This window comes from Electrona antarctica (assembly GCF_951216825.1).
Source record: "Electrona antarctica genome assembly, chromosome: 20".
Lineage (NCBI taxonomy): Eukaryota > Metazoa > Chordata > Actinopteri > Myctophiformes > Myctophidae > Electrona > Electrona antarctica.
The window spans coordinates 39,062,098-39,085,249 of NC_136801.1; the positions used below are offsets into that span (position 1 = coordinate 39,062,098).

At 44.0% G+C, this 23,152-nt stretch overlaps 1 protein-coding gene across 1 annotated transcript in view; it reads right to left on the bottom strand.

The window, feature by feature from the left end:
• reck (reversion-inducing-cysteine-rich protein with kazal motifs) overlaps window positions 1-11,933 on the bottom strand; it is a 223,380-nt gene extending 211,447 nt beyond the window's left edge. Inside the window, exon 1 of the mRNA XM_079489964.1 lies at window positions 11,760-11,933. Within this exon, the coding sequence (XP_079346090.1) occupies window positions 11,760-11,847 (88 nt within the window). The 5' untranslated portion in view covers window positions 11,848-11,933. The remainder of the gene's footprint in view (window positions 1-11,759) is intronic.
• Between the last annotated feature and the right edge of the window lie 11,219 nt (window positions 11,934-23,152).

Below are 23,152 nucleotides of genomic sequence, written 5' to 3' on the forward strand. Positions count from 1 at the left end.
AAACGGGACAATCTTGCAAACTGTGAAAGCCAATTATAGCCAATTAGGATGGAATATGAAATATCGGACAGATCCGACTTGAGCACATGACCATACAGATACTGTGTAACGAATTGTGAGATTTTTGGACAGAATCTGGAGGAGTAATATCAAAAAATGTGTTTTACAAAAGTCGGCCTCCTGATGGCGCTATAAAAGGCAGATGCGGAAAATGCAGGTCAAAGGTTTGTCCTTGGCCTCTAGGGAGTGTGCATGCAACGTTTCACGCAGATCGGTGCAGTTTTAGGTAAAGAAATTGAAAAGCTGCCTCATGGTGGCGCTATAACAGGCCGTTCTGGAAAATGTGGGGAGAGGTTCATCGTTGGCATCCAGGGAGTGTGTGTGCAAAGTTTGGCATCGACCGGGTTAACGGTGCCAGAGATTAGCTGTACACAGACGGACGGAAGGACGGACACACACACGGACGGAGTGCAAAACATACTCCCTCCCCATGCCTTCGGCCTGGTGGAGACAATGATGCTAGGGTTCAAGTAGTTAAAGTCCACATTAGAACTGGAAACTCTCTGGTATACTGCAGTGTTTGAAGCCCATTGGTTAGGACAACAACAAAAACATCTCTGAGGCAGGGCTGCTCCTTTGCACTCAACCTGACCAAAGTGGTTAAGACTGATTACTGTTCGTTCTGAAGCCAGATTCACTGTGCAGTATACTTCGCTGTGGCCACTCACCGCTGGCCTTGTGTTTTAGACTGTCCGCCCTGAGACTGGGAGGTCGGGGGTTCGATCCCCGGCCGGGTCATATACCGAAGGCCAAATTCCAATACCCCAAATCTCGGCCACTCGCTCACTCACACTCGCTCGCTCAATCACACTCGGTCACTCCAGCATGGCGGTGTTACGGTGAAATTGGTGACCTGCCGAAATATGTGACAATCTTGTGGACTTCACGTAACTTAATCCATTTAGGCCTGACCTCAACATTTTAAAAAAATATTCTAAATCCTCCAGTTTTCTGAAATAAATATTTTCACGATTTTTCAAAAATAGCAGACCTACAAGCTTGTAGCGCGCCACTCGGTGGCGCGCTACGAGCTTGTAGATCTGCTATTTTTCAATAGCTATATTATAACAATGTTTAAAACACCAAAAGGGGTTCCCGCCCAAAATGGGTTAACATGGAGGTCTTTAAATGCATGGCCTAAAAACTGCTAGGTTGAACTCTGCTCATAAACAAACTGCAACAAATTTTACATTCGGACACTGACGTTATGTGATTGTCTACACGATTGTCACATATTTCAGCAGGTCACCAAGTTCCCCTGTAACACCACCATGCTGGAGTGACCGAGATTTGCAGTATTGGAATTTGGCTAAAGACTCTGAAAAATGGGACCCTGTGCCTCCCTGCTTGGCACTCAGCATCGAGGGTTGATTTGCCAAAAACAGAGATGAGATGGAGTGGCAAATCTTTTGGAAAAGAGGTTTGGTGTAGAGTAGACTGTAGACAGAAGAAGAGGTCCAAGTACAGTTGTAACCAGTGGTGTAAAGTAACTAAGTGTATTTACTAAAATACTGTACCTTAAGTACAATTTTGAGGTATTTGTACTTTACTTGATATGCATTTCGGCCATTTGAAAATAGCCGATCTGCAAGTGCGTCTCATCGCAACGCATCGACATGAACGTGTCACATTATGGCACATTGTGAGCTTGTAGATTGGCCATTTTCGAACAGCCGGTGCTTACAACAGGGCTAACAGTGGCAAAGAAAAAACTGATTTTGACCGCCATATCAATTCATTTTACCACAGGGACCCCCTGGAACCCCCTCAAAGACCCCTGAGGGTCCCCAGACCCCACCGGTATAGTGGCTCCATGGGCAGAGCCAAATGGGCACGGTTATGGAGGAACCTAGCGGCCAAGTGAGCAAAAGGCAGTGCTTGTTGTGTTGACTTATGCAATTAGCATGTGAAAGCCAAGCACGAGGCTGAGAGGGCTTACAACACCAAGGACACCTCTTCATTTGTCTAACCACCCACTCAGCTGTTGTGTTGCCATGTCTGCTTGTTATAAGCGACCTTGGGCTTGTTTTTTTTCTCCAATGTTGCTTGTAAATATTGTAGTTGCTTGGTTGTTTAAACCAGTGATTCTCACACATTTTCACGTCAAGGGCCCCCACGTTCATGTTTTTGTAAGGACCCTATACATCTAAACATATTTTGTGCCAGGGACCAAAAAACATACATTATTATAGACATACATAGTATTTAGAATGATAAATGCATCGATTTTTATTTTATTTTATTTCATTAGGATTTTATGGCCACATATCATTGGGCTTCACACACACACACACACACACACACACACACACACACACACACACACAGCACCGTCGCTACGTATACGCTCGTAGGTCAACAAAAAGTGCCAAAAAGTGACAAGCCGACACTCATAATAACAATTTTCTCCGTGGCGGAGCCGCGTAATAACGAGCAGCCATGTGTGCGCATCCTCCTGCAAACGGCAAAAATAGCCGATCTAAACGAGGAAACACAGCGCTCTCGTCGGGAGGCGGGGCAGCACACATATCCTACACACACACACACACACACACAACTAGCAGATCTACAAGCTTCTAGCGTGCCACCGAGTGACTAGGTCTGCTAGTTGTGTGTCTGCTAGTTGGCTGAATTCACGCCATACCTGCATGCACGGATAGAGTTCACGTTATGCAAGGACTGTCCAGTTGGACATCATTCATGACAGAGAAGTTTAGAGATGAAGAAAAGAGGGGTTGCTATTCACCCCCCCCCCCCCCCCCCCCCTCCAATCATCTCCCTCCCCCCCCCCCCTTCGTGTATAGGCCGGTCAAATTGGTTACAGATGCACTCTCTCTCTCTCTCTCTCTCACTCACACTCTCTCTCCCAAGTTTCAAGTCAAACATGAAAAGGACACGAAATAGGAGAAGAAACGCGCACACGCACACACACGCAGTCGCGCACACACACACACACACACACACACACACACACACACACACACACACACACACACACACTTTCACCGGAAACCATGACAGAGTGAAATGAACACACGCGGTCGACGGAGCAGATAGAGAAATCAGCTACTAGCATACACTGTAAAGCAGAGGTGGAAAGTAACCGTGTGCATTTACTTAAAGGACCACTTCACCACTTTTCAACTTCTCTTCCTATAATTGGTCCTAACTAATGTTCAAGATAAAATACCACCATTTTTTCCTACTCAGTCTGTTTCTCATAGGAAGGCTGTGGGCAGTTCAGAAACCCGTCCACCAGTGACATCATCGATGGTGAATCCAAGCTAATAGAAACGGCAGGCTTTCTTTTCCTGAAAAGTTGCAATGCAAAAGTTGAAGCCATCGTTCTTACGATCTAAATATATTTTAAAACAAATCTTGCCTAATGATGATCGTCACTGGTGGACGGGTGTCCGAACTGCCCAAAGCCCTCCTATGAGACACAGACTGAGTAGGAAAAAATGGTGGTGTTTTATCATGAACATTAGTGTTCCTCATGTCAAGGGCCCCCAAATTGACACTAACACATGCCAGGGACCCCCATAAGAGAGGGTTTTTACGCCTCTAGCCGTTGAGATTGACATGCATTAGTCTACGGACCCCCCCATGCAATGGCATTTCCATCTCTGGGACCCCCAATTTATATTGTAAAATCAATGTTTAATTTAACTCTGAGAGTGTACAAATGGAACCAAATGTTACAGACCCATAAGGGTCCATTTGGTTCCAAACTATCATTTAGCTGGGGAGTCAGGGAGCCCTTGGAACTCCCTCAAGGACCCCTGGGACCCCACTTTGGGAAACGCTGACTTAACCCATTTTGGGCGGGAACCCCTTTTGGTGTTAGCATTATGTTATGCTTTAGCTATTGAAAAATAGCAGATCTACAAGCTCATAGCGCGCCACCGAGTGGCGCGCTACGAGCTTGTAGGTCTGCTATTTTTGAAAAATCGAAGAACGACTGACATAGAAACATGTACAAAACAAAACAGTCAGGATGTAGAAGACATTTTTAGAATCTGATCTCAGGTCAAAATGGGTTAAAGGACCCCTTTTGCAACCAGAGCTTATTGTAAACGCTTTCCTGGGTGTGTAATATGTGTTTTCAGTTATGTTAGTCATGACGCCATGTTCATGACCAAAAACCATGAAAACGTGGTCTCACTTCTTTCCTGGACTACAAAGTCACACCTCCATGCAGCCTCCCCCCTCTCCAAGGAGGGGGAAGTGCACTAAAGCATTATGGGCATTGTAGGAATTCGGCAATCCAGTCAAACCCTATATAGTCAAACACACATATTTCATTATTTTTCTGGCCATAGAGTGCACATTTCAAATTGTGCAACTGTTATCTACTACAAATACTATTAATCGAGTGACTGCAGTTTCTTCCAGCGGTGAAATGTACCTAAGGTAATTTACTTATATATCCAATTTCCAGTGTTACTTCTACCCCACTAAATCTTGGATCCAAATGTACTTGTACTTTTCCTCCAAATTATCCAAAATGTTTATTTGAAAACTTAGTTACTAGTTACTTTGTTTTGTTGTGATTATTATTAAAAAAAACATTTCAGCCACTTCAGCCCTAATATACATTTTGGCCATTTGAAAATAGCCGATCTACAAGCTCTCAATGTGTCACAATGCGACACATTGAGAGCTTGTAGATCTGCTATTTTCAAAACATTTGAAAAGTTGAAATGAACCATTCTGCACACCGAGTAGGCTACTTTCTATTTTTGGTACTTTAACTCCTTAAAGGATCACTTCACCACTTTTCAACTTCTCTTCCTATAATTGGTCCTAACTAATATACCACCATTTTTTCCTACTCAGTTTGTGTCTCATATAGGAAGGCTGTGGGCAGTTCGGACACCCGTCCACCAGTGACATCATCGATGGTGAATCCAAGCTAATAGAAACGGCAGGCTTTCTTTTCCTGAAAAGTTGCAATGCAAAAGTTGAAGCCATTGTTCTCACGATAATAAAAATCTAAATATATTTTAAAACAAATCTTGTTTAAAAAAAATCTGCCTAATGATGATGTCACGGGTGTCTGAACTGCCCAAAGCCCTCCCATGAGACACAGACTGAGTAGGAAAGAATGGTGGTGTTTTATCATGAACTTTAGTGAGGACCAATTATATGAAGAGATGTTGAAAAGTGGTGAAGTGGTCCTTTACGTGCTATTACGCCCAGAGGCCACGAGATGGGGTCGTTGCCCGTGCCAGACGTTCTTTAAAAAAAAGTCTCCCAAAAGCTACCGGATGTTTACATGGGTTTGAACCGGAAGTGAAAGTCGGACATATCATAATCATGAACTCATGGGATCAGCTTGGCCCACGCGATCGCTTTAAAAAAAATCATAACTAAGTCAATCTAAGCTCGAATCAAGTGCCGAATATCATTTTTTTTGCAGATTATGATCCATAATGCATATAAAGACGGCTTGCAAGTATTGGCATATGATGCCAATACTTGTGTAGTATCTTCATATAGTTGGTCCGCACTTTATTGTTCATGATAAAATGCCAAAATAAATTCTACTCAGTCTGTGTCTCATAGGAGGGCTGTGGGCAGTTCAGAAACCCGTCCACCAGTCAGGTTCAAGGTTCAAGGTCTTTATTAATGTCCCAGAAGGGCAATTAGGTTTACAGCAAGAGTAGTGGTTTAAAACATACAAACAATACAGGACAACAACAGACATTAGACACCATAGCATAAACAGAGGTCTGGGCGCATCTAGTGCAGGTATAGAATCAAAGATAAAAAATAAGAAAGGCTACATTCAGAAAAAGTGCTAGGATATAAAGTGCTTGTTTCGGCATCGTCATCATCACATTACATGTTACTGGCAGCGTTGACTGCACGAATCGAGGCAGGGGCAAAGGAGTGCTTATATCTGTTGTTTTTGACAACGGGGGCACCCAGACGACGGCCCGATGGCAACAGCCTGTACTCTGACTCGAGTGGGTGGGCATTATCCTGCCGAATGGCCCTGGTACTCAGTGACATCATCGACAGGGAATTGAAGCTAATAGAAACTGCAGGCTTCCTAGTCCTGAAAAGTTGCAATGCCTAACGACGATGTCACTGGTGGACGGGTTTCTGAACTGCCCACAGCCCTCCTGTGAGACAGACTGAGTAGGATACAAAAAAGTGCATCGTGAATGTGAGATGGAGGATGACTGATTTAAGCAGTCACACCTGGCCTGAGTAGTTTGACTCAGGCCAGGTGTGACTGCTTAAATCAGCCATCCTCCATCTCACAGTGAACATTAGTGAGGACCAATCATATGAAGATAAGTTGGAAGTGGTCCTTTAACACAGTGGTTCGCACACTTTTACATGTCAAGGACCCCCAAATTGACACTAATTAGCCCGCGGACCACCCATTTGAAATGATATGCCAGGGACCCCCATAAGAGAAGATTTGTACGGCTCTAGCAGAGATTCTCAACGCGTTTAATTTCAAGGACCCCCCAGTTTGACATGCATATTAATCTGCAGACGCCCATTTGATGGCATTTCTATATCTCTGGGACCCCAATTGATATTGTAAATCAATGTCAATGTAAATCAATGTTAATTTAACTCTGAGAGTGTACAAATGTAACCAAGGTCCATTTGGTTCCATTTGTAGTCTGAGTTACGGACCCATATTGGTCCATTTGGTTACTAACTATTTAGATGGGGACCCCCTGGAACTCCCTCAAGGAACCACTGCTTTAACACACAAATAAGGTCTAATTTCTTTCTCTGAGACAATGTGTGTCCATCCAGCATCGCTCCAGAAGATCTAAAGAGCTCCTCCGTGTCTTTCATGTTTCCAGACAGATGTCTCGTGTCAGGAGAAAACGGCACCAAGCCATATTATTTACCCGGGGTAAAAATAAAAAAAAACAGGAATCCACATCCTGCACCCATGTGGACCCAAACCCAGGGAACTTCAAAGAACCAGCACACGGCCAGATGCCAATTTATAAGACAGACACCACTTTACACACACAGGCAAGCACCCCTCCGAAAAACAATACCACTTTACACACAGTCAAGCACCCCTCGGAAAAACAATACCACTTTACACACACAGGCAAGCACCCCTCCGAAAAACAATAGTCGCTATAGCTAGTTAGCCTATGACAGCTAGCAAACTTACCACACGCACGCACGCACGCACGCACGCACACACACAGACACACACAGACACACACTCACACTATCTACTCCACTAAATCTCTGATCCAAATGTTGTACTTTACTCCAATACATAGTATTTGAAAACTTAGTTACTAGTTACTTTGCATGTTGTGATTGTTATTCAAAAACATTTCAGCCACTTCAGCCCTATATACATTTCGGCCATTTGAAAATAGCAGATCTACAAGCTCAAGTATGCAATCAGTATGCAATGCTGTATGTAGCCTGCAGAGGTTTCCAACCACTGGTACCACTAGTGGTACTTGAGCCCCCCTCTGGTGTTACACAGAGGAGTCGCCCAAAAAATGAGAAAAACAGACAAAAGTGGAATGAAATATTAGTTGACCAAGCAATTGGTTGAAATAGGCTATCCAGCCGTGCTGAAATGGGCATGACAGCACACCTAGCCGTTAATAGAAGATTTGAGAACGGATTATACGAAATCAGTTGTGCCGATTAGTGATTAGACAGAGTTTTGTCAGAGCAGCAGCATTACTGGCTTAAGAATGGAACAAAAACGGTCAGGTTTACACTCCCGTATTTTAACTAAATAACTAAATATTTAAATCAATAAATCTCCGTCCTTTTATTAATCTCCATCCTGAGCGCTGGGCGTTACTAATTGACAGAACGGAGAACTCCGTCCTTGCCGCTCGGGGTGTTAAAGTAGCCGATCTACAAGCTCATGTTGTGGGTTTGTTGGATAGTCCATTTTCAAAAATGTTGCCTCTTTTTTGAGGAGCGCTAGCCCCTCCTATGTCCAGCTTTGAGGAGCGCTAGCCCCTCCTATGTCCAGCTTTGAGGAGCGCTAGCCCCTCCTATGTCCAGCTTTTAAGGGTCTGTGTAGACCAGGGTTCCCCAATAGGCGGCCCGCGGGCCATTTGCGGCCCGCGGAGCGCCCCCTTGTGGCCCCTGGAGGAATTTCGGGAAAAAGAAAAATGGGGGTCAGTAGCCTATGCATGTCAAACTGGACACCCCCTCAAGGACCACTGGTGGTCCCCGGACCACTGGTTGAGAACAATTTTTAATTAATGAATGAAAAAATAAAAAACCCAATTTTTCGCGCGTGCGGACTCGGCCCCCAGCCTGGTTCCCTAGTCAAAATATGGCCCTTGAGGAAAATTAATTGGGGAACCCTGGTGTAGACAAACATTGAAGGCAAAAGTGAGGATGGACGCAAATTGTGATTGGCCAGAATGAGATGATGTATGAGGACGTATGAATATATAAAATCCTGCGTCTCGCGTCCGTCACACCACCATATATGGTTGCCAATCCATCATGGACGGCTATTTTTGCTATATTTGAATTGAAAACCTGAATCATTTTTTGAAAAGTAACCTTTTTATTGAATTTCAAATGCATTTAGTTATAGTTGTTAACATAACTACATTGGACACAAAAAAGACAATAACATTTTATACTGGTCATTAAGTAATTAAAGCAGGTTTGGAATTGTGACAGCTGAAATCAATACTATATCAGTATTCTGATATTAACTTGAGGGCCACATTAAGTGAAGGTGGGGGCCGCATGTGGCCCCCGGGCCGCCAGTTGCCCACCCCTGCTGTAAGAGTACCACAGTAAGAGTAAGAGCCCCCCCCCCCCCCTAGGTTTTCAACAGCTGCAGGTCTTGTGCCAAATGGGTAGAAGAATGTACCAACAAGGTGACAAAGCTGTGAGTTTCCTCCAGGCCGTGTTGACTCACACCAATGAATAAGATCAGGTCAAAGTCAAGGCCAGGAAGTGTCTCACACAACTCTTAATAGTAGTAGTAGCTGTATATACACACACTTTCATTTCTCTCACCCCAGTGACTCCACTGACATCAATGAACCACTTTTACACATTTAATAATAATGATGCTAATAATAATGATGATGATACTATAAAGGTCCATTTGGTTCCATTTGTACACTTTGTTGTGGTCATTCAGGACTAGCTCTTTATGAGTTTCTGGTAATATTATTGTCCAGTCATTTTGTATGTCCGTCACTGGCAGAAATTGAATTTCGACAAAAAAAAAGAAGAGGGAGTGCCACATTTTTTGTATTTTTCCAGTTTGTCATGTGTCTATGAGGTGACAGTACTTCATTAGACACCCATTAGTTTTTATGTGCAATGATGTCTTCCCTTTGTATTTAGGGGTTCTTCCTGGAGGCTGAACCCTTGACAGTCAAACGTGCCAATGAAATAAACAGTAATATAGTGACATCACATTATCAGCCCCTCCCCTAACCCCTACCCCGTTTATCATACAACCACAGCTGTGGGTGCCGGCTTAAGTTCAGGTGGATCACCACCCATCAGGCAAACCAGGCATACTTAATGAACTGGTGGGTGTGTCCACATAAAAGCATGATTTTAACAAATACTGTACACTTTTTGGAGAAAACAAATCTTCCTCCTTATATAACAATAAGACCTGATGATCATGTTTTAGGGTGGAAAAAAATCATGGCACTCCGTCTTTAACCACTAGACCAAAGGGACATCCCTTGCTATGGACCAGGGGAGATATTAGACTTTTGAGGGCATCTGCAGGCTCTGAGATGACCTGACGAAGATGTAACTTACACATCGAAACGTTGTCACTTTTTATTTGCACCCTGTTATAATGAACCAAGGGCCAATCTATGTAAAGCACCTTGGATAAAGGCGCTATATAAATATAAATGCACCATTTGCCTAAATCGTCTGAGCTGCTCCAGTGCCTTCTTGTTCCCACTCTGCTATACATATGTGTACTGTATGCCAGGGGTTCCCAAAGTGGGGTCCGGGGACCCCCAGGGGTCATTGAGGGAGTTCCAGGGGGTCCCCATCTATAATGATAGTTAGTAACCAAATGGACCCTTATGGGTCTGTAACTCAGAGAGTGTACAAATGTCCATCCACGGGTCAATTTGGTTCCAGTACACTCTCAGAGTTAAATAAACATTGATTTTACAATATAAATTGGGGGTCACAGAGATATAGAAATGCCATTAAATGGGCATCTGTAGATTAATATGCATGTCAAACTGGGGGGGGGGGGGGGGGTCCTTGAAATTAAACAGGTTGAGAATCTCTGCTAGAGCCGTACATATCTTCTCTTATGGGGCTCCCTGGCATATCTTTTCAAATGTGGGTCCGCGGGCTAATTGTGTCAATTTGGGGGGTCCTTCACGTGAAAAAGTTTGGGAACCACTGCTGTATGCTAATATGTATAGGCCAATATCTTGTTCATGTTTTATGGGTCCGACTTGAAAATGAGATGCTGCAACTCAAGGGGCAATAGGCTACCAGCCTTCAATAAAAATCGGAATGTTACTCAGCCACAGTGACCACATTTGACTGAGGGACTGCCATTGGATTGTTTTGAATTTTCGTTTCTTCATGTCATATGAAAGCAGGGGACCATAGCTTCAAGTTGACATATTGGTTGTTCAGTTTGACCCACCAGTTTTGGAGATATGGCTTATAGAGTAGGTAATGTCTTGCAGAGAAACAGTGAGTTGAGAAAACACCTAGGCTTGAGAGGTTCACTTCTGTGGACTCTAACATTACACCTAGCTACATGTTTAAGCATTTATTTCATATTTACATGTCGATTTCAGCTCTGACACTTATTTCAGACATGTTCTAGTATGTGAAGAGTCTGGGGGGGGGGGGGGGGGGGTTCTCCTCTGGTGAAAAACTAGAATTTGCGCGATGGCAGGCTCTCAGTCAAATTACTTATAGCGGTTTCACAGATTGCTGTATACATTCTTGATACTTTCAAAATAAAACGTGCTACCGAAACATGCACGCCTACTGTAAAGAAGAAAAAAAAAGTTACAACATTCATATAAGTTACACCAACAGCCAGCCATTATAAGGGCTCCGCGTCTAATCGAGCCTATAATTCATAGCCTATTGTACTCCATTGTTGCACGAGGATTGTGCTGACATTAAAGCTATAGGCCCACCGCTGTGAGTGAGAGCTTGTCGATCTGCTGTTCTCCACAAGCGACACACACACCGCTGTACGGATCACAGTAGCAGCCCTAGAGAGCGATCCGCTATTCCGTTAGAGTCCCGCTAACTTCCTTTCCTCTGAGATCTCCCAGAAAATTACCACTCTCTAACGGAAGACAATACAATAGCCATATAATCATACAAAAACGCTCTAGCGTACAATGATAAAACAACGGTTTGCTCCGCGATAGAAGAAATACAGTCTGTCACACTGAATCAACAAGTTTTTATTCCCAAGCGTTTGCTCCCAAACTTTTGTGTGAAACTTTTTTACTGTATTTCTGCTGCGGCGGGACGAATGATAATAACCGAAATATTGTGCCTCCTCCGACCTCCACACACGTCCACATTCACAAAGGGACGCAACAATAAAACGCATTCAAAAGAAACACAAACGGTGGACATATCAATTACAAGTTTATATAGGGAGCCGAGAGATCATCGGATCACAGCGGCGGAGCAGAGAAAACAGCGCACATACATAAATAAACGGGACTCACCCTGAGCGAGGATCGGGTGGTAAAAGTTGACGGATAACAAGGCGAGGAGCAGGAGTGCTGACCCGACTATCTGCACACGCACATACATCTTACTGAGGTCCTCCTAAAGTGCATCGTGAACAGAAAGACACGACATGAGACACACTGCTGCTGGCGCTGGCGATCTGGCAACAAGCTCCATGTATGATGATGATGATGATGGGATCCCCGGGGTACCGCTCTCTCTCTCTCTCTCTCTCTCTCTCTCTCTCTCTGTGTATATCTCTGTGTCTCTCTCTCTGCTTGTCTTCGGGCTGCTGCAGCCCTCCGGTTCGCTCGCTGTTAGTTCATATAGTGTAGTTAGTAGGGAGGAGGCCCCAGTCAGTCAGACAGACGAGCCCCGGCCGTACGTGTTGCAACGAAATATGTGACCTGGCTGGTCAAGGTCTTAAACTGTGGGTTTAAGTCACATTTGTGGGTCACAGACCAATTTTTAATGGGTCACGTACGCGAGTCACGACTCGAGTTAAACACATCTAATTTTATTTCCCTATACTACATTAGAACATGTGTAAAAATCACACCAAGGTGAATTGAGGGGCGCTCTTATCATCATATATAGGGCCGATACATCATCTCATTCTGGCCAATCACAATTTGCGTCCTCACTCCTCACTTTGTCTTCAATGTTTGGGTTTACACACTGTTTGTGTTTACACAATGTTTGTGTTTACACACTGTTTGCGTTTACAATGTTTGTGTTTACACAATGTTTGCGTTTACAATGTTTGTGTTTACACAATGTTTGTGTTTACAATGTTTGTGTTTACACAATGTTCGTGTTTACATATAGACACTCAAAACTGGCCATTCATTGTCAATTGGCATTCAATGTTTGTGTTAAGACAATGTTTGTCTTTACGCAAACCCTCAAAGCTAGGATAGGAGGGGCAATCTTTTTGCCCTAAAAGTTTGGGAACCCAATGGTGTGTTTGGGCTATTTTATTGGATTTATAATATTCTGATGATGGCATGCCATAGACCTATGTGGGCCCAGATGGGCTGGTGTGTCAAGCCTGCATGGGTACCGGCTGGCATTTCATTCAGAAGAGTAATGTTTATAACATAAGTTTCAGTCAAGCAAAAAATAAAAATAAATACAAAAGGGAGCAAGGATTTCTATCTTGCCCCTTTAGAACTTTTCTGTATCAATATGATGCAATGTGCAAAAATAAAATGTAGTAGCCTACATTTATGACGATAATAATAACCTACAGTGTCTGTAGCCTATACTTATTAGCCTACAGTATGTCTTGTTTTATTTTTCATTGAACTACAGCGACCCCTGGAGTCACGGAATTCGATAAGCCACCGATGTAGGTGTAACAGAAGTCAAGGGCAGTGGAACGGACTAGGCATGCGCGCCGTTTGTCAGCGGTCACCACCGGAGGGGCGGGGTCGGTAGTGGTGATGATATGGTTAATGCAAATGCAGTGGTCATGGTTCTCAAAGTTTTTAATGACCCACATATGGTCCATATACGTGGTGGAAAAAGGACTCACATTTCTTGCTTAAGGAGAAGTATTATCAATACTGTAATGTAGACGCACTCCGTTAAAAGTCCGGAATTCAACATGTACTTTGAGTTAAAGTACAAAAGTAGGACATTGGACTCAAAATGTACTTAAAGTATAGCAAAAGTAAAAGTATACTCGTCGTGCCGAATGTCCCATTTCAAGTTTTCAAATGTATACAAATAATTTGAAAATAGCCTGTGAGCTTGTAGATCGGCTATTTTCAAATGGCTGAAATATACGCCTAATGCTGAGGTGGTTAATGTAAGTTTTGTAATAATAATCCAAATCTACATGAACTGGAGCACTGTTTGTTTTTTTTCCCCTTTTTACCTCCTCTCAGGGGTGGACTGGCCACAGGATGTACCGGTCATATTACCTGTGGGCCGTACTTTAAAAAAGTTTTTGTTTTGTTTTTTTGACAGGCAGGCAAAGTGAGTGACAAATAAACCCTCTTCTATCTTGAATCCTTTTGCCAGCATTCTTGTGAGAGCAACAAAGGGTTGCGTAGTTGTCTGTTGGTTTGTTCTGTAAAAGTGGTGGTATTAGGGCTTGTTTGTTTGTGTGTGCCTCGATGGAGCGGGGCGGTAGAGTTTCTGCTATCTGCACGCTGGTTGTGGTGGGCGGTCTGGGCCAAATTCGCGGGAAGATGACCGGGCCGAATTTTTGTCCCAGTCCAGTTCTGCATCCTCTATGATGATTTCCTGATTTTAGCTATATAGAAGAGTATATTTGTACGTCTCTAATTGTTATGATGAATTGAACACGGTAGGCCCTATTGTAAACAAGTGTAATACTTCATGGTGTCGTCCACAGTTAACCGTTTTGTATTGAGTTGTGCTTGAAATGTACTGTAATTCTCCAATCTGTTAATAAATTCATCAATCAATCAAGCAACTCAGACAGTTTAAGCCCTTATTTTATTATCAGGGTGCAAGTAAAAAAGCGTTTCGATGTATCAGTCACATCTTCGTCAGGTCATACATTACTATAGTAATTAGTAACTAATGTTTTCACATAAATGTAGTAGAGTAAAAGTACAGTAGAAGTAAAGGTACTTGAAATACTCAAGTAAAGTACAGATAGCACAAAATTGTACTCAAGTACAGAAGGCTTGCCTACTTGAGTAAATGTACTTAGTTACTTTACACCACTGCATATGAATTTGGCCACGGACGCCCATATTATGAACATATTTCTTGCTTTGTGCCATGCAAGGACTCCCATATAGGGTGATGTCAGCTAATTTTGGGCCTCTTTTTGGTAATTCACCTGGGAAACTAAGAAAAAGCAATGCTTGACATGAATTTGGTTTCTTATGTTTAATATGGACTGTCTTTAATATGTTTGTGTTCAATTTGTGTAATGGATCCTTAATAGGACTGGTTGTTAAAGATCCCTAATGGATCTTTAACAACCAGTCCTATTAAGAATGTTATTACACAATTTGTGTAATAAAATATAATAGTTTAGTCCCCACAGCTTTTGAAAAACACTTTCAAGATAAAAAAAAACACTACATAGCTGATGTACTGTATGTTAAAGTGGTTCAACTGCATAATATGCTGTATAATACTCCTTTAGCTGAGTAGGGACCCCTAGCTGGAACCTAGGTCTGCTATTTTTGAAAAATCGTGAAAATGTGGAATATACATCCTTTCAGAGCGAACATTTTTAACTCAAATCTTTGCTTCTGGGTGGGGGTGGGTCCCTGGAACAACATATTTTGAGATGGGGGTTGGACGCCAAATACATATAATTCTAGGGGTCCTTGACATGAAATAGTTTGCGAACCACTGACATATAGAAACAGAGGTTTATCAGAAAACTGTCATGATTTCGAAGACATTTGTAGAATCGTCCTCAGGTCAAAATGGGTTAAAAAGGAGACCCCCCCCATCCTTTTCCTACATACTGTACATTTGTTTTCTTGAAATTATTTAGTTTTGTGTTATTGATGATATTGAATTGTGTTGTAATTCTTCATGTCAGACCGCAAGGACTTTTTTTTGTGCCATCCCTTTTGAACTGAATGTTTGACTATATATACTCTGTTGCTGTTTTTACATTTATGTTCAATAAACTATTCACAGAGAAGATTGTGTGCACATCTCAAAGCCTATATTTAGGACAGGTTGCTGGATGTCAGGCATCAAGGCAAACATCAAAGAGGAGAAAAAAACATCCGCACACTAGTTTCTAGAGCTCCTAGACTTACTTTATTAAGAGGCAACAATTGCAACGTTTCAACCTACAAGGTCTTCATCAGGCAAACATCATACCATATTTGCCTGATGAAGACCTCGTAGGTCGAAGCGTCGCAATTGTCGCCTCTTAATAAAGTAAGTCTCTAGAAACTGATGTTTCTTCTCCTTCTTCAATAAACTATTCAATCAATCAATCAAAGTCCCCGCCGGCCGCCCGGCAGCTTGTGGCAGGAAGTGTTCCTCTCCTGGAGGTTCCCTATAGCTCTGTTCCACCGGGGCCTCCCAGCCTTGTCTCCTCATTGTCCACTCCTAATGCCTGTGTCAGCGGGGACAGACGTCCCTTTTGTGCAGCCCGCCCGCGGAACAGCGGGGAGATCTGTGCCTGCAGAGACGTGCCCCCCCCCCCCCCCCCCCTTGACAAAGGGTCAAAGTGTACACGCCTGGGGAGGATGTGAGGGGACAGAGTCAGCACTGTCCCCCCCCCCCCCCCCCCCCCGGCCGGCCCCTGTGGCTCCATCATGTTGCTGACAGGAGGTGAACAGAATGAGATGGCAGGCATGGGTCTTACATGTATCTCGCAGCTTTTACACGCTGTGCATGGATCATAAGGTGACAAACAGTGTTGATTTCGTCGAATAATACTATGACGACTACCTTTTTTCACCGACGAACACTAAATGGAAACTAAATGAAAACTAAGCTATGACGACTAAAACTAAGACTAAATATATTGACAATTTTGTCAACAAATAAAAACTAGACGAAAATGTTTGCAAGGGACAATTAAGTGGAGAAGAGATCAAGTATAAGTAAGACAAGTTGTAACGGACCCCGGGACGATGACACCTGTATTTTGATGGGTATAGCCGGAAGCATGTCAGGTTGTCACACAAACAAGCAGAAATGTTTGGTGCGATTAACATGGACAATAAGAAACTTGTCATGTAACCTTTAAGACACGATGGACCTTGAGACGGACAACTCAATGATTTAGCGCCTAGCTGGAAGAGGGAAAAAGGTATTTGTTTGGATGTTTTCCCTGTATTGTATGCTGTTCACTGGATGTGTATTATAGTTAATAGTTGTATTGTTTCCTGATCTGTTGTGTGTTATGGTGGGCTGGTGGTTTATATGGTTCAGGATGCATTGATTGTGTTAATTAGAAATGTAGGCTATATAATGGGAAATGTGCAATGCATTTGATGTAGTTTTATGAGATGGAGCAGGGACGTGCAGAGAGTGTTAGAGGTGCAGGGGCTGAAATCCCGTAAGAGGGCACTTTTGGACAAAAATAGCGAACATAGCAGATCTACAAGCTCACAACGCGTCTGAGACCTTGTAGATCAGCTATGTTCGGGGCGCCACGCAACCCAGCACTCTTTAGCTAGTGGAGATGCGGTGTGTAACGACATGGATTTCTAAACAAATTTGTTCAACGCCAAAATACTGTGTTCAAGTTCAGGAGACTGAATGCTGCCTTCCTGTATGGCATGGAAAGGAGTAGCATTTTCCTTTCTTTCACCGTAAAAGCTGCATTTGTTTGTCTGGAGAGGGCAGTTGTTTTACAGACGGGTAAAAGGGCAGGGGCTGAAGCCCCCTTTGATGTCTATGGATGCAAGTCCCAGAATAGGAGCCCCACAAAGTGTCACGATGTGACCCGTTGTGAGCTCGTAGATCTGTCATTTCCCCAAACGTTTACTTTCCATGCCAAGCCCACAAATAGCCATAGCCAATCTGGCTGCCTATTAAAATAGGTAATAATCTTAATCTACAAACTGGACTAGTTTTAGACTTTGCACTCATCAGCATCACCGATGTGCATTGCGTGAGTCAGCCTGCCGTTCACGTTGTCTGTTGTCAAACAAAATGAGAACAAACATACATACAGCACACTGCAATACTTATCTGAAATAAATAAGAGCCTATACCTTGCTGCAGAGCTCCAACTCATTTTGGATGGTCTGTGCTGCCCATTGACGCTCCAAAACAGAATCAAGCTCTGCACCCACTTGCCACCTCCAGTGTGGCTACGGCCGGGCCGTGGCACTGGCCCTGTGTGTTTGACGATGTTTTCCTGGAGGGAGGGATATTGGAAAGAAATTGGGTTGCTTCCCTACTAACACTAACACTAATGAAGGCTCCGTTCCATTTTCTGGTGAAACAGAGTCGGGGTGCTGCTATGGTGCATGTTGGCTCACTGGAAACACTCTGCTACACCAGTGGGTCTCAGTGTGGTCCAGGGACCTCATGGTCCCTTGAGGGGGTACCAAATGGACCCGTGCAGGTGTGTAAGGGTCCATTTGGTTCTCTCTATGGGGGTCTTTGAATCCTGGATTTCAAGACAAGTATCTGACCATGTATAATAAGTCACCATACCAACTTTGATGAGGCAGTGTTGTGGTGTTTTTTTTGTTTTGTTGTGCACACCACTCCAATGACTGACTTTGTGTGTCCATCAAGTGTCTATGTATGTGTCTATGTATGTCTGTTTGGGGTATATGAACTGCAATACCACTGGGTGACCTAAAGTGGCACTGTTAAGTAGCCTACAGGCCCATTGACCCTATACAATATAACTAACAATAAAACTGTACCGTACAGTACAGTACAGTAACTATCACAATAAAAGTATAGTTGCACCGCTCAGTTCACACAGGTGTGATTTGTTTTTTCTTTCATTTAGTGAAAAGTTTCCATTTTGGACATAGCAGAGATACAATATATAGATAATTCTTTACCATTTTTTTTAGAATCAGCCTCAAGTCTTAAATGGGTTAAGATGGGTGGGGGGGATGAGGAGGCGTTTTTCACCACTTTCTTCTGTCTCAGTCATTGCTGCTTCCACACAGACACAAACAGAGGAGGAAGAAAGAAAGCCGGCATTAAAAAGCCCTTCCTCTAAAACGTCCAGTTATATTTCTACCCACATGTGTCTCATTGGTCAGCCCCGGGGCACTGCACCACCAAATGAGCCTTGGCTCCGAATTGTATTTTTGCTGCGGTGAGTGAGCCCCCGTTTTAGACCAAATTACTGCTGCTAGTGTACAGTGGATGGATGGAGAGGAGGGCAGCCCCGAGGGTTTGGCTAGCCCATTTAGGCCTGACGTCGAAATAAAAAAAACGTTCGCTCTGAAAGTCATATATTCAATGATTTGTGCCGCATTTTAACGATTTTTCAAAAATAGCAGACCTACAAGCTCGTAGCGCGCCACTCGGTGGCGCGCTATGAGCTTGTAGATCTGCTATTTTTCAATAGCTAAAGTATAACATAATGCTTAGTTAAAACACCAAAAGGGGTTCCCGCCCAGAATGGGCTAGGAGGCAAAGCTGCAAAAGAACGAACCTTCCTCACTTCAGTCAGCACGACATGAGCTCTCTTTAAAAACCAGAGGCCGCTTCTACAACATGGCTTCTAAATCAGTAGTTATCGGACTTTTTGTCCTTTCAAGGAGGACCCACATGTGGTTAGACGTTAGAGTGTCCGCCTTGAGACTGGGTGGACGGGGGTTCCATGATCCCGGGGCCGGGCAGGGCCGGGTCGGGTCATACCAAAGACTCCGAAAAATGGGACCCAGTGCCTCCCCGCTTGGCACTCGGCATAGTGTTGGATTGGTTGCCTGGGACATACGGGAGGCATACTATGGTCCGACGGAGCATTGGTTCGACATGCGTCCGCACCTCGGACTAGCGCCTGCTCCCGTGCTTGCGGTTATGGTTAGGTTAGGGTTTGAGGTGGGTTGTCGTGTTTCGGACCATTGACTAGTCGGACCAAACACATGCACTCGCGACATACTAGCGTCATGTGCAGGGGGTGTACTTGTACATCAAGCTGCCTCACGCTACAGAAACAGGAGATATATGGGCCACCTGGCTCGGCAAGGCTTAGGTTTTTCAGAAAACTGTTAGGATTTAGAAGGCTTTTTTTTTTTTAAATCGGCCTCAGGTCTAAATCACACACACACACACACACACACACACACACACACACACACACACACACACACACACACACACACACACACACACACACACACACACACACACACACACACACACACACACACACACACACACACACACACACACACACACACACACACACACACACACACACACACACACACACACACACCCACCCCTAAAGGTTGCTCCAAACACATTGCACAGCCTATGGCTGCTGATCAGCTGAGGTCAGCTGAGAAGTCAGTATACACATTTTGTACACTCTCAGAGTTATGGGGGTCATTTCAATTAAAACGTTTGAGAACCACTGTACACTAATCGAATGGAACAGACAACAGGAACAGAGCCTTAACTAGAAAAAGTGCCCTTCTGGGCACAGGTCTCCACCAGGAGGATAAGAGTGTGTGTGATGTTTGGCAAAATGTTTAGGAGTAATATAATCCACACGTGTGTGTGTATGTGTGTGTGTGAGACACGGCTTGGCCTATTGTAGTGCCACCATGAGGCTGATTTGAAAACTGTCAAGTGGCATTTCTTCCTCAGCCTAGTGGGAATATGCATGCACAGTTGAGTAGTTGTGGCAATTTGTACAAAACGGGTACAAAGCGGGCTACTCCTGAAAGGTTTAGAAGCCAATGAGGGTGGATTATGAGAAATCAAACAAACGTGTCTTGATCACTATGGAGAGCATGTGTACCGATTGTGTGATTTCACGGAAATCACACGATGTGTTCATGATTTGCAGCATTTTGTTTGAAACTGAGCACTGCTGCGAACTTTGGAAGCCAATCTTGGCCAATCAGGATGGAGTCTAAGAAATCTGAAAGACCCGTTTCGTTGAATGGCTCTAGAGAGACTGTGTACCAATTTGCGTGATGTTTGGACAAAATCTGTAGGTGTACTGTCCAAAAACTTGTTTTGCACAAAGCTGCCTCCTGGTGGCGCTATAACAGGCCGTTCTGGAAATTATGGGGCAGAGGTTCATCGTTGGCATCCAGGGAGTGTGTGTGCAAAATGTGACATCGACCGGGTTAACGGTGCCGGAGATTAGCTGTTCACAGACGGACGGACCGACACACGCACAGCACACACAGACTGACAGACGGAGTGCAAAACATACTCTCTCCCCATGCCTTCGGCCTGGTGGAGACAATTAGCCTAGTATCTTCAGTGAGTAGGGAAGGGACACGGAAGTAGGAAGAGTTCTTTCCACATGCCAAATACACTTGTTTTTTTATTCATTGTTGCACCCCAGTGACTCCTGGGCCACGCAAACAGAATGGCAAAATAAAAGCTCTCTGTCTACCGAGCACTCTTTATTCCTACTCTCACCTATGGTCATGAAGAATGACCGAAAGAATAAGGCCGCGGATACAAGCAGACAAAATGAGTTTTCTCAGACGGGTGCAGGCTGGCATCTCCCTTAGAGATAGGGTGAGAAGTTCAGTCACGCGAGACTCAAGAGTAGACCCCACTGCTTCGTTTCTTGGAAAGGAGCCAGCTCAGGTGGTTCGGGCATCTAGTAAGGATGCCTCCTGAGTGTCTCCCTATAGAGCGTCGCAGTCGCGCCCCCTTTCATGACCACGCCAGGCCCAGGAAATAGTTCCCAATGCATTTTTCCCATAGACATTTCAAAACGTATTTATTTAAAGACCTTATAAGCGTCGTAAAAGTCAACTCATGACAACAAACACAATATTTTGGACCAAACAAAGAAGAAAAACAACAAAAAAAGTGTTGTAACCTGCCGTTTTCTTCTTCTTTCTAATTATTTGTTCAGCCCGAAAAATTGTGTTTGTTGTCATGATTTGTCACGACAAGAGTTGGCTTTGTCCGTGGCGTAAACGTCTTTAAATAAATACTTTCTGAAAAGTCTGAGGAAAATGAACAGGGATTTCTTTTCCGGGTCTCTCGACGGGGCGGGACTGCAGCGCTCTATAGGGAGGTCCTCGTTGCACGTCCCACTGGAAGGAGACCACCGGGCAGACCAAGGACCAGATGGGGGGGGGGGATTACATCTCCACACTGGCCCGGGGACGCCTCGGAATCCCCCAGGATGTAGTTATTATTACTAACTATTACTCTGGAGAGGGAAGTCTGGAGCTCTCTGCTGGAACTATTGCCCCTGCGACCCGACTGCGGGCAAGCGGTTGAAGATGGATGGAATCAAGAGGCGCGGGCAGGATTGAAGTATATTGGTTGGGCCACGGCCCGAAAGCGGGTGTGCCACAATCCAGACAGCGGGGGTTTTGCTGTAGATTAACAATGTTTTCCACAGAGACAATTTTGCAAGTCGGGTCCACCCTCACTTACTCCCGAGTCCTGTTGCTCCTATTTATAGTGCCCTGTGTTTAAATTTAGGCACACACACACACACACACATGGCAGAGAACTGCCAATTGTGGTTGTAAAAGTGTCTTTTTATAGACGTTTTTTTTTTGGACGAGGACGAGGGAGGCACTGGGGTCAGATGTATTATTTAGTATAAAGCTGAATAGATGTAGCAGAGACTTGAGTGTGGGTTGTGTTGGGAAAGCTGTGCTGAACACTCATGCCTGCAGGCAGCAGACATGACAGCAAGGCCCTGTACAGCAGTAGTTCTCAAACCTTTTTCGTGACAAGGACCACCACATTTTGTATTTGGGCCACGGACCCCCAGGTCTGAAAATGTTTTGTGCCAGCTAGGGACCCCCAGTAGAGAAGATTTGTGTTGATAATAGTTTTTTCCCCCCCATATTTTTCGAAATCCTATATTAAAATTGGCATAAAGGAGCATTCAGTGATTTGGGTGATTTGGAAAAAAAACCCAGTCCCGGTAACAAGATGTGCGTGCACATGCACGCACTACAGTGGGGGGGACACACGACAGGCCAACAACACGCACGCGCACCCCCGCTCGATCATGATTGGCGGAAGGCCCCTCTCTATCCTGATTGGATGAAAGCTGGGCCACCTAGCCAAAAACGAAACCTAAGGGTTTTTGACCCCCAGGGGTTAACTGGGGACATGGAGGAACACCTTATATGGTCAGCACACTCTATAGTAGGGAGGATTATACACAACAAAACGAAAAAATAAGTGATATTTGAATTAAGTGAAATCACTGAATATACCTCTTCACCCTTTTTGCAAAAAAATATGTTAATGACGTTTAGAAGATTTAGAACACTTTCCTGGGGGTCTTTATGTGTGTAATATGTGGTTTAAGATATTTTAGATTTTAGCAGTGTCCATGATGTCACAGACACTGGGCTCAATTCCCATAATGCTTTGGTGCACTGCTCCTCCTTGTGGATAGGGGGGGGGGGGGGACCGTCTCACTGAGATAACATGTAGTCCAGGAAGTAAGTGAGACCAGTGTCTGTGACCTCATGGACACTGCTAAAATCTAACATATCTAAAACCTCATATTACACACAAAGACCCCAGGAAAGTGTTCTAAATCTTCTAAACGTATATATTTATTTGCAAAAAGGGTGAAGTGTCGCCACCTGGTGGACACCAGTTTTGGCCCGTTGCCACCGAAGGACATTATAAATAAAAGAAAGACAATGTAATTCTATTGTGCATGTCATGTTCATTTCATCACCTGCACACCAGATTAGCGGAATTTTCAAAATATGGATTAAAAAGAAAAAAAGAAAAAAGAAAATCAAAAGGCGTCCAAAGG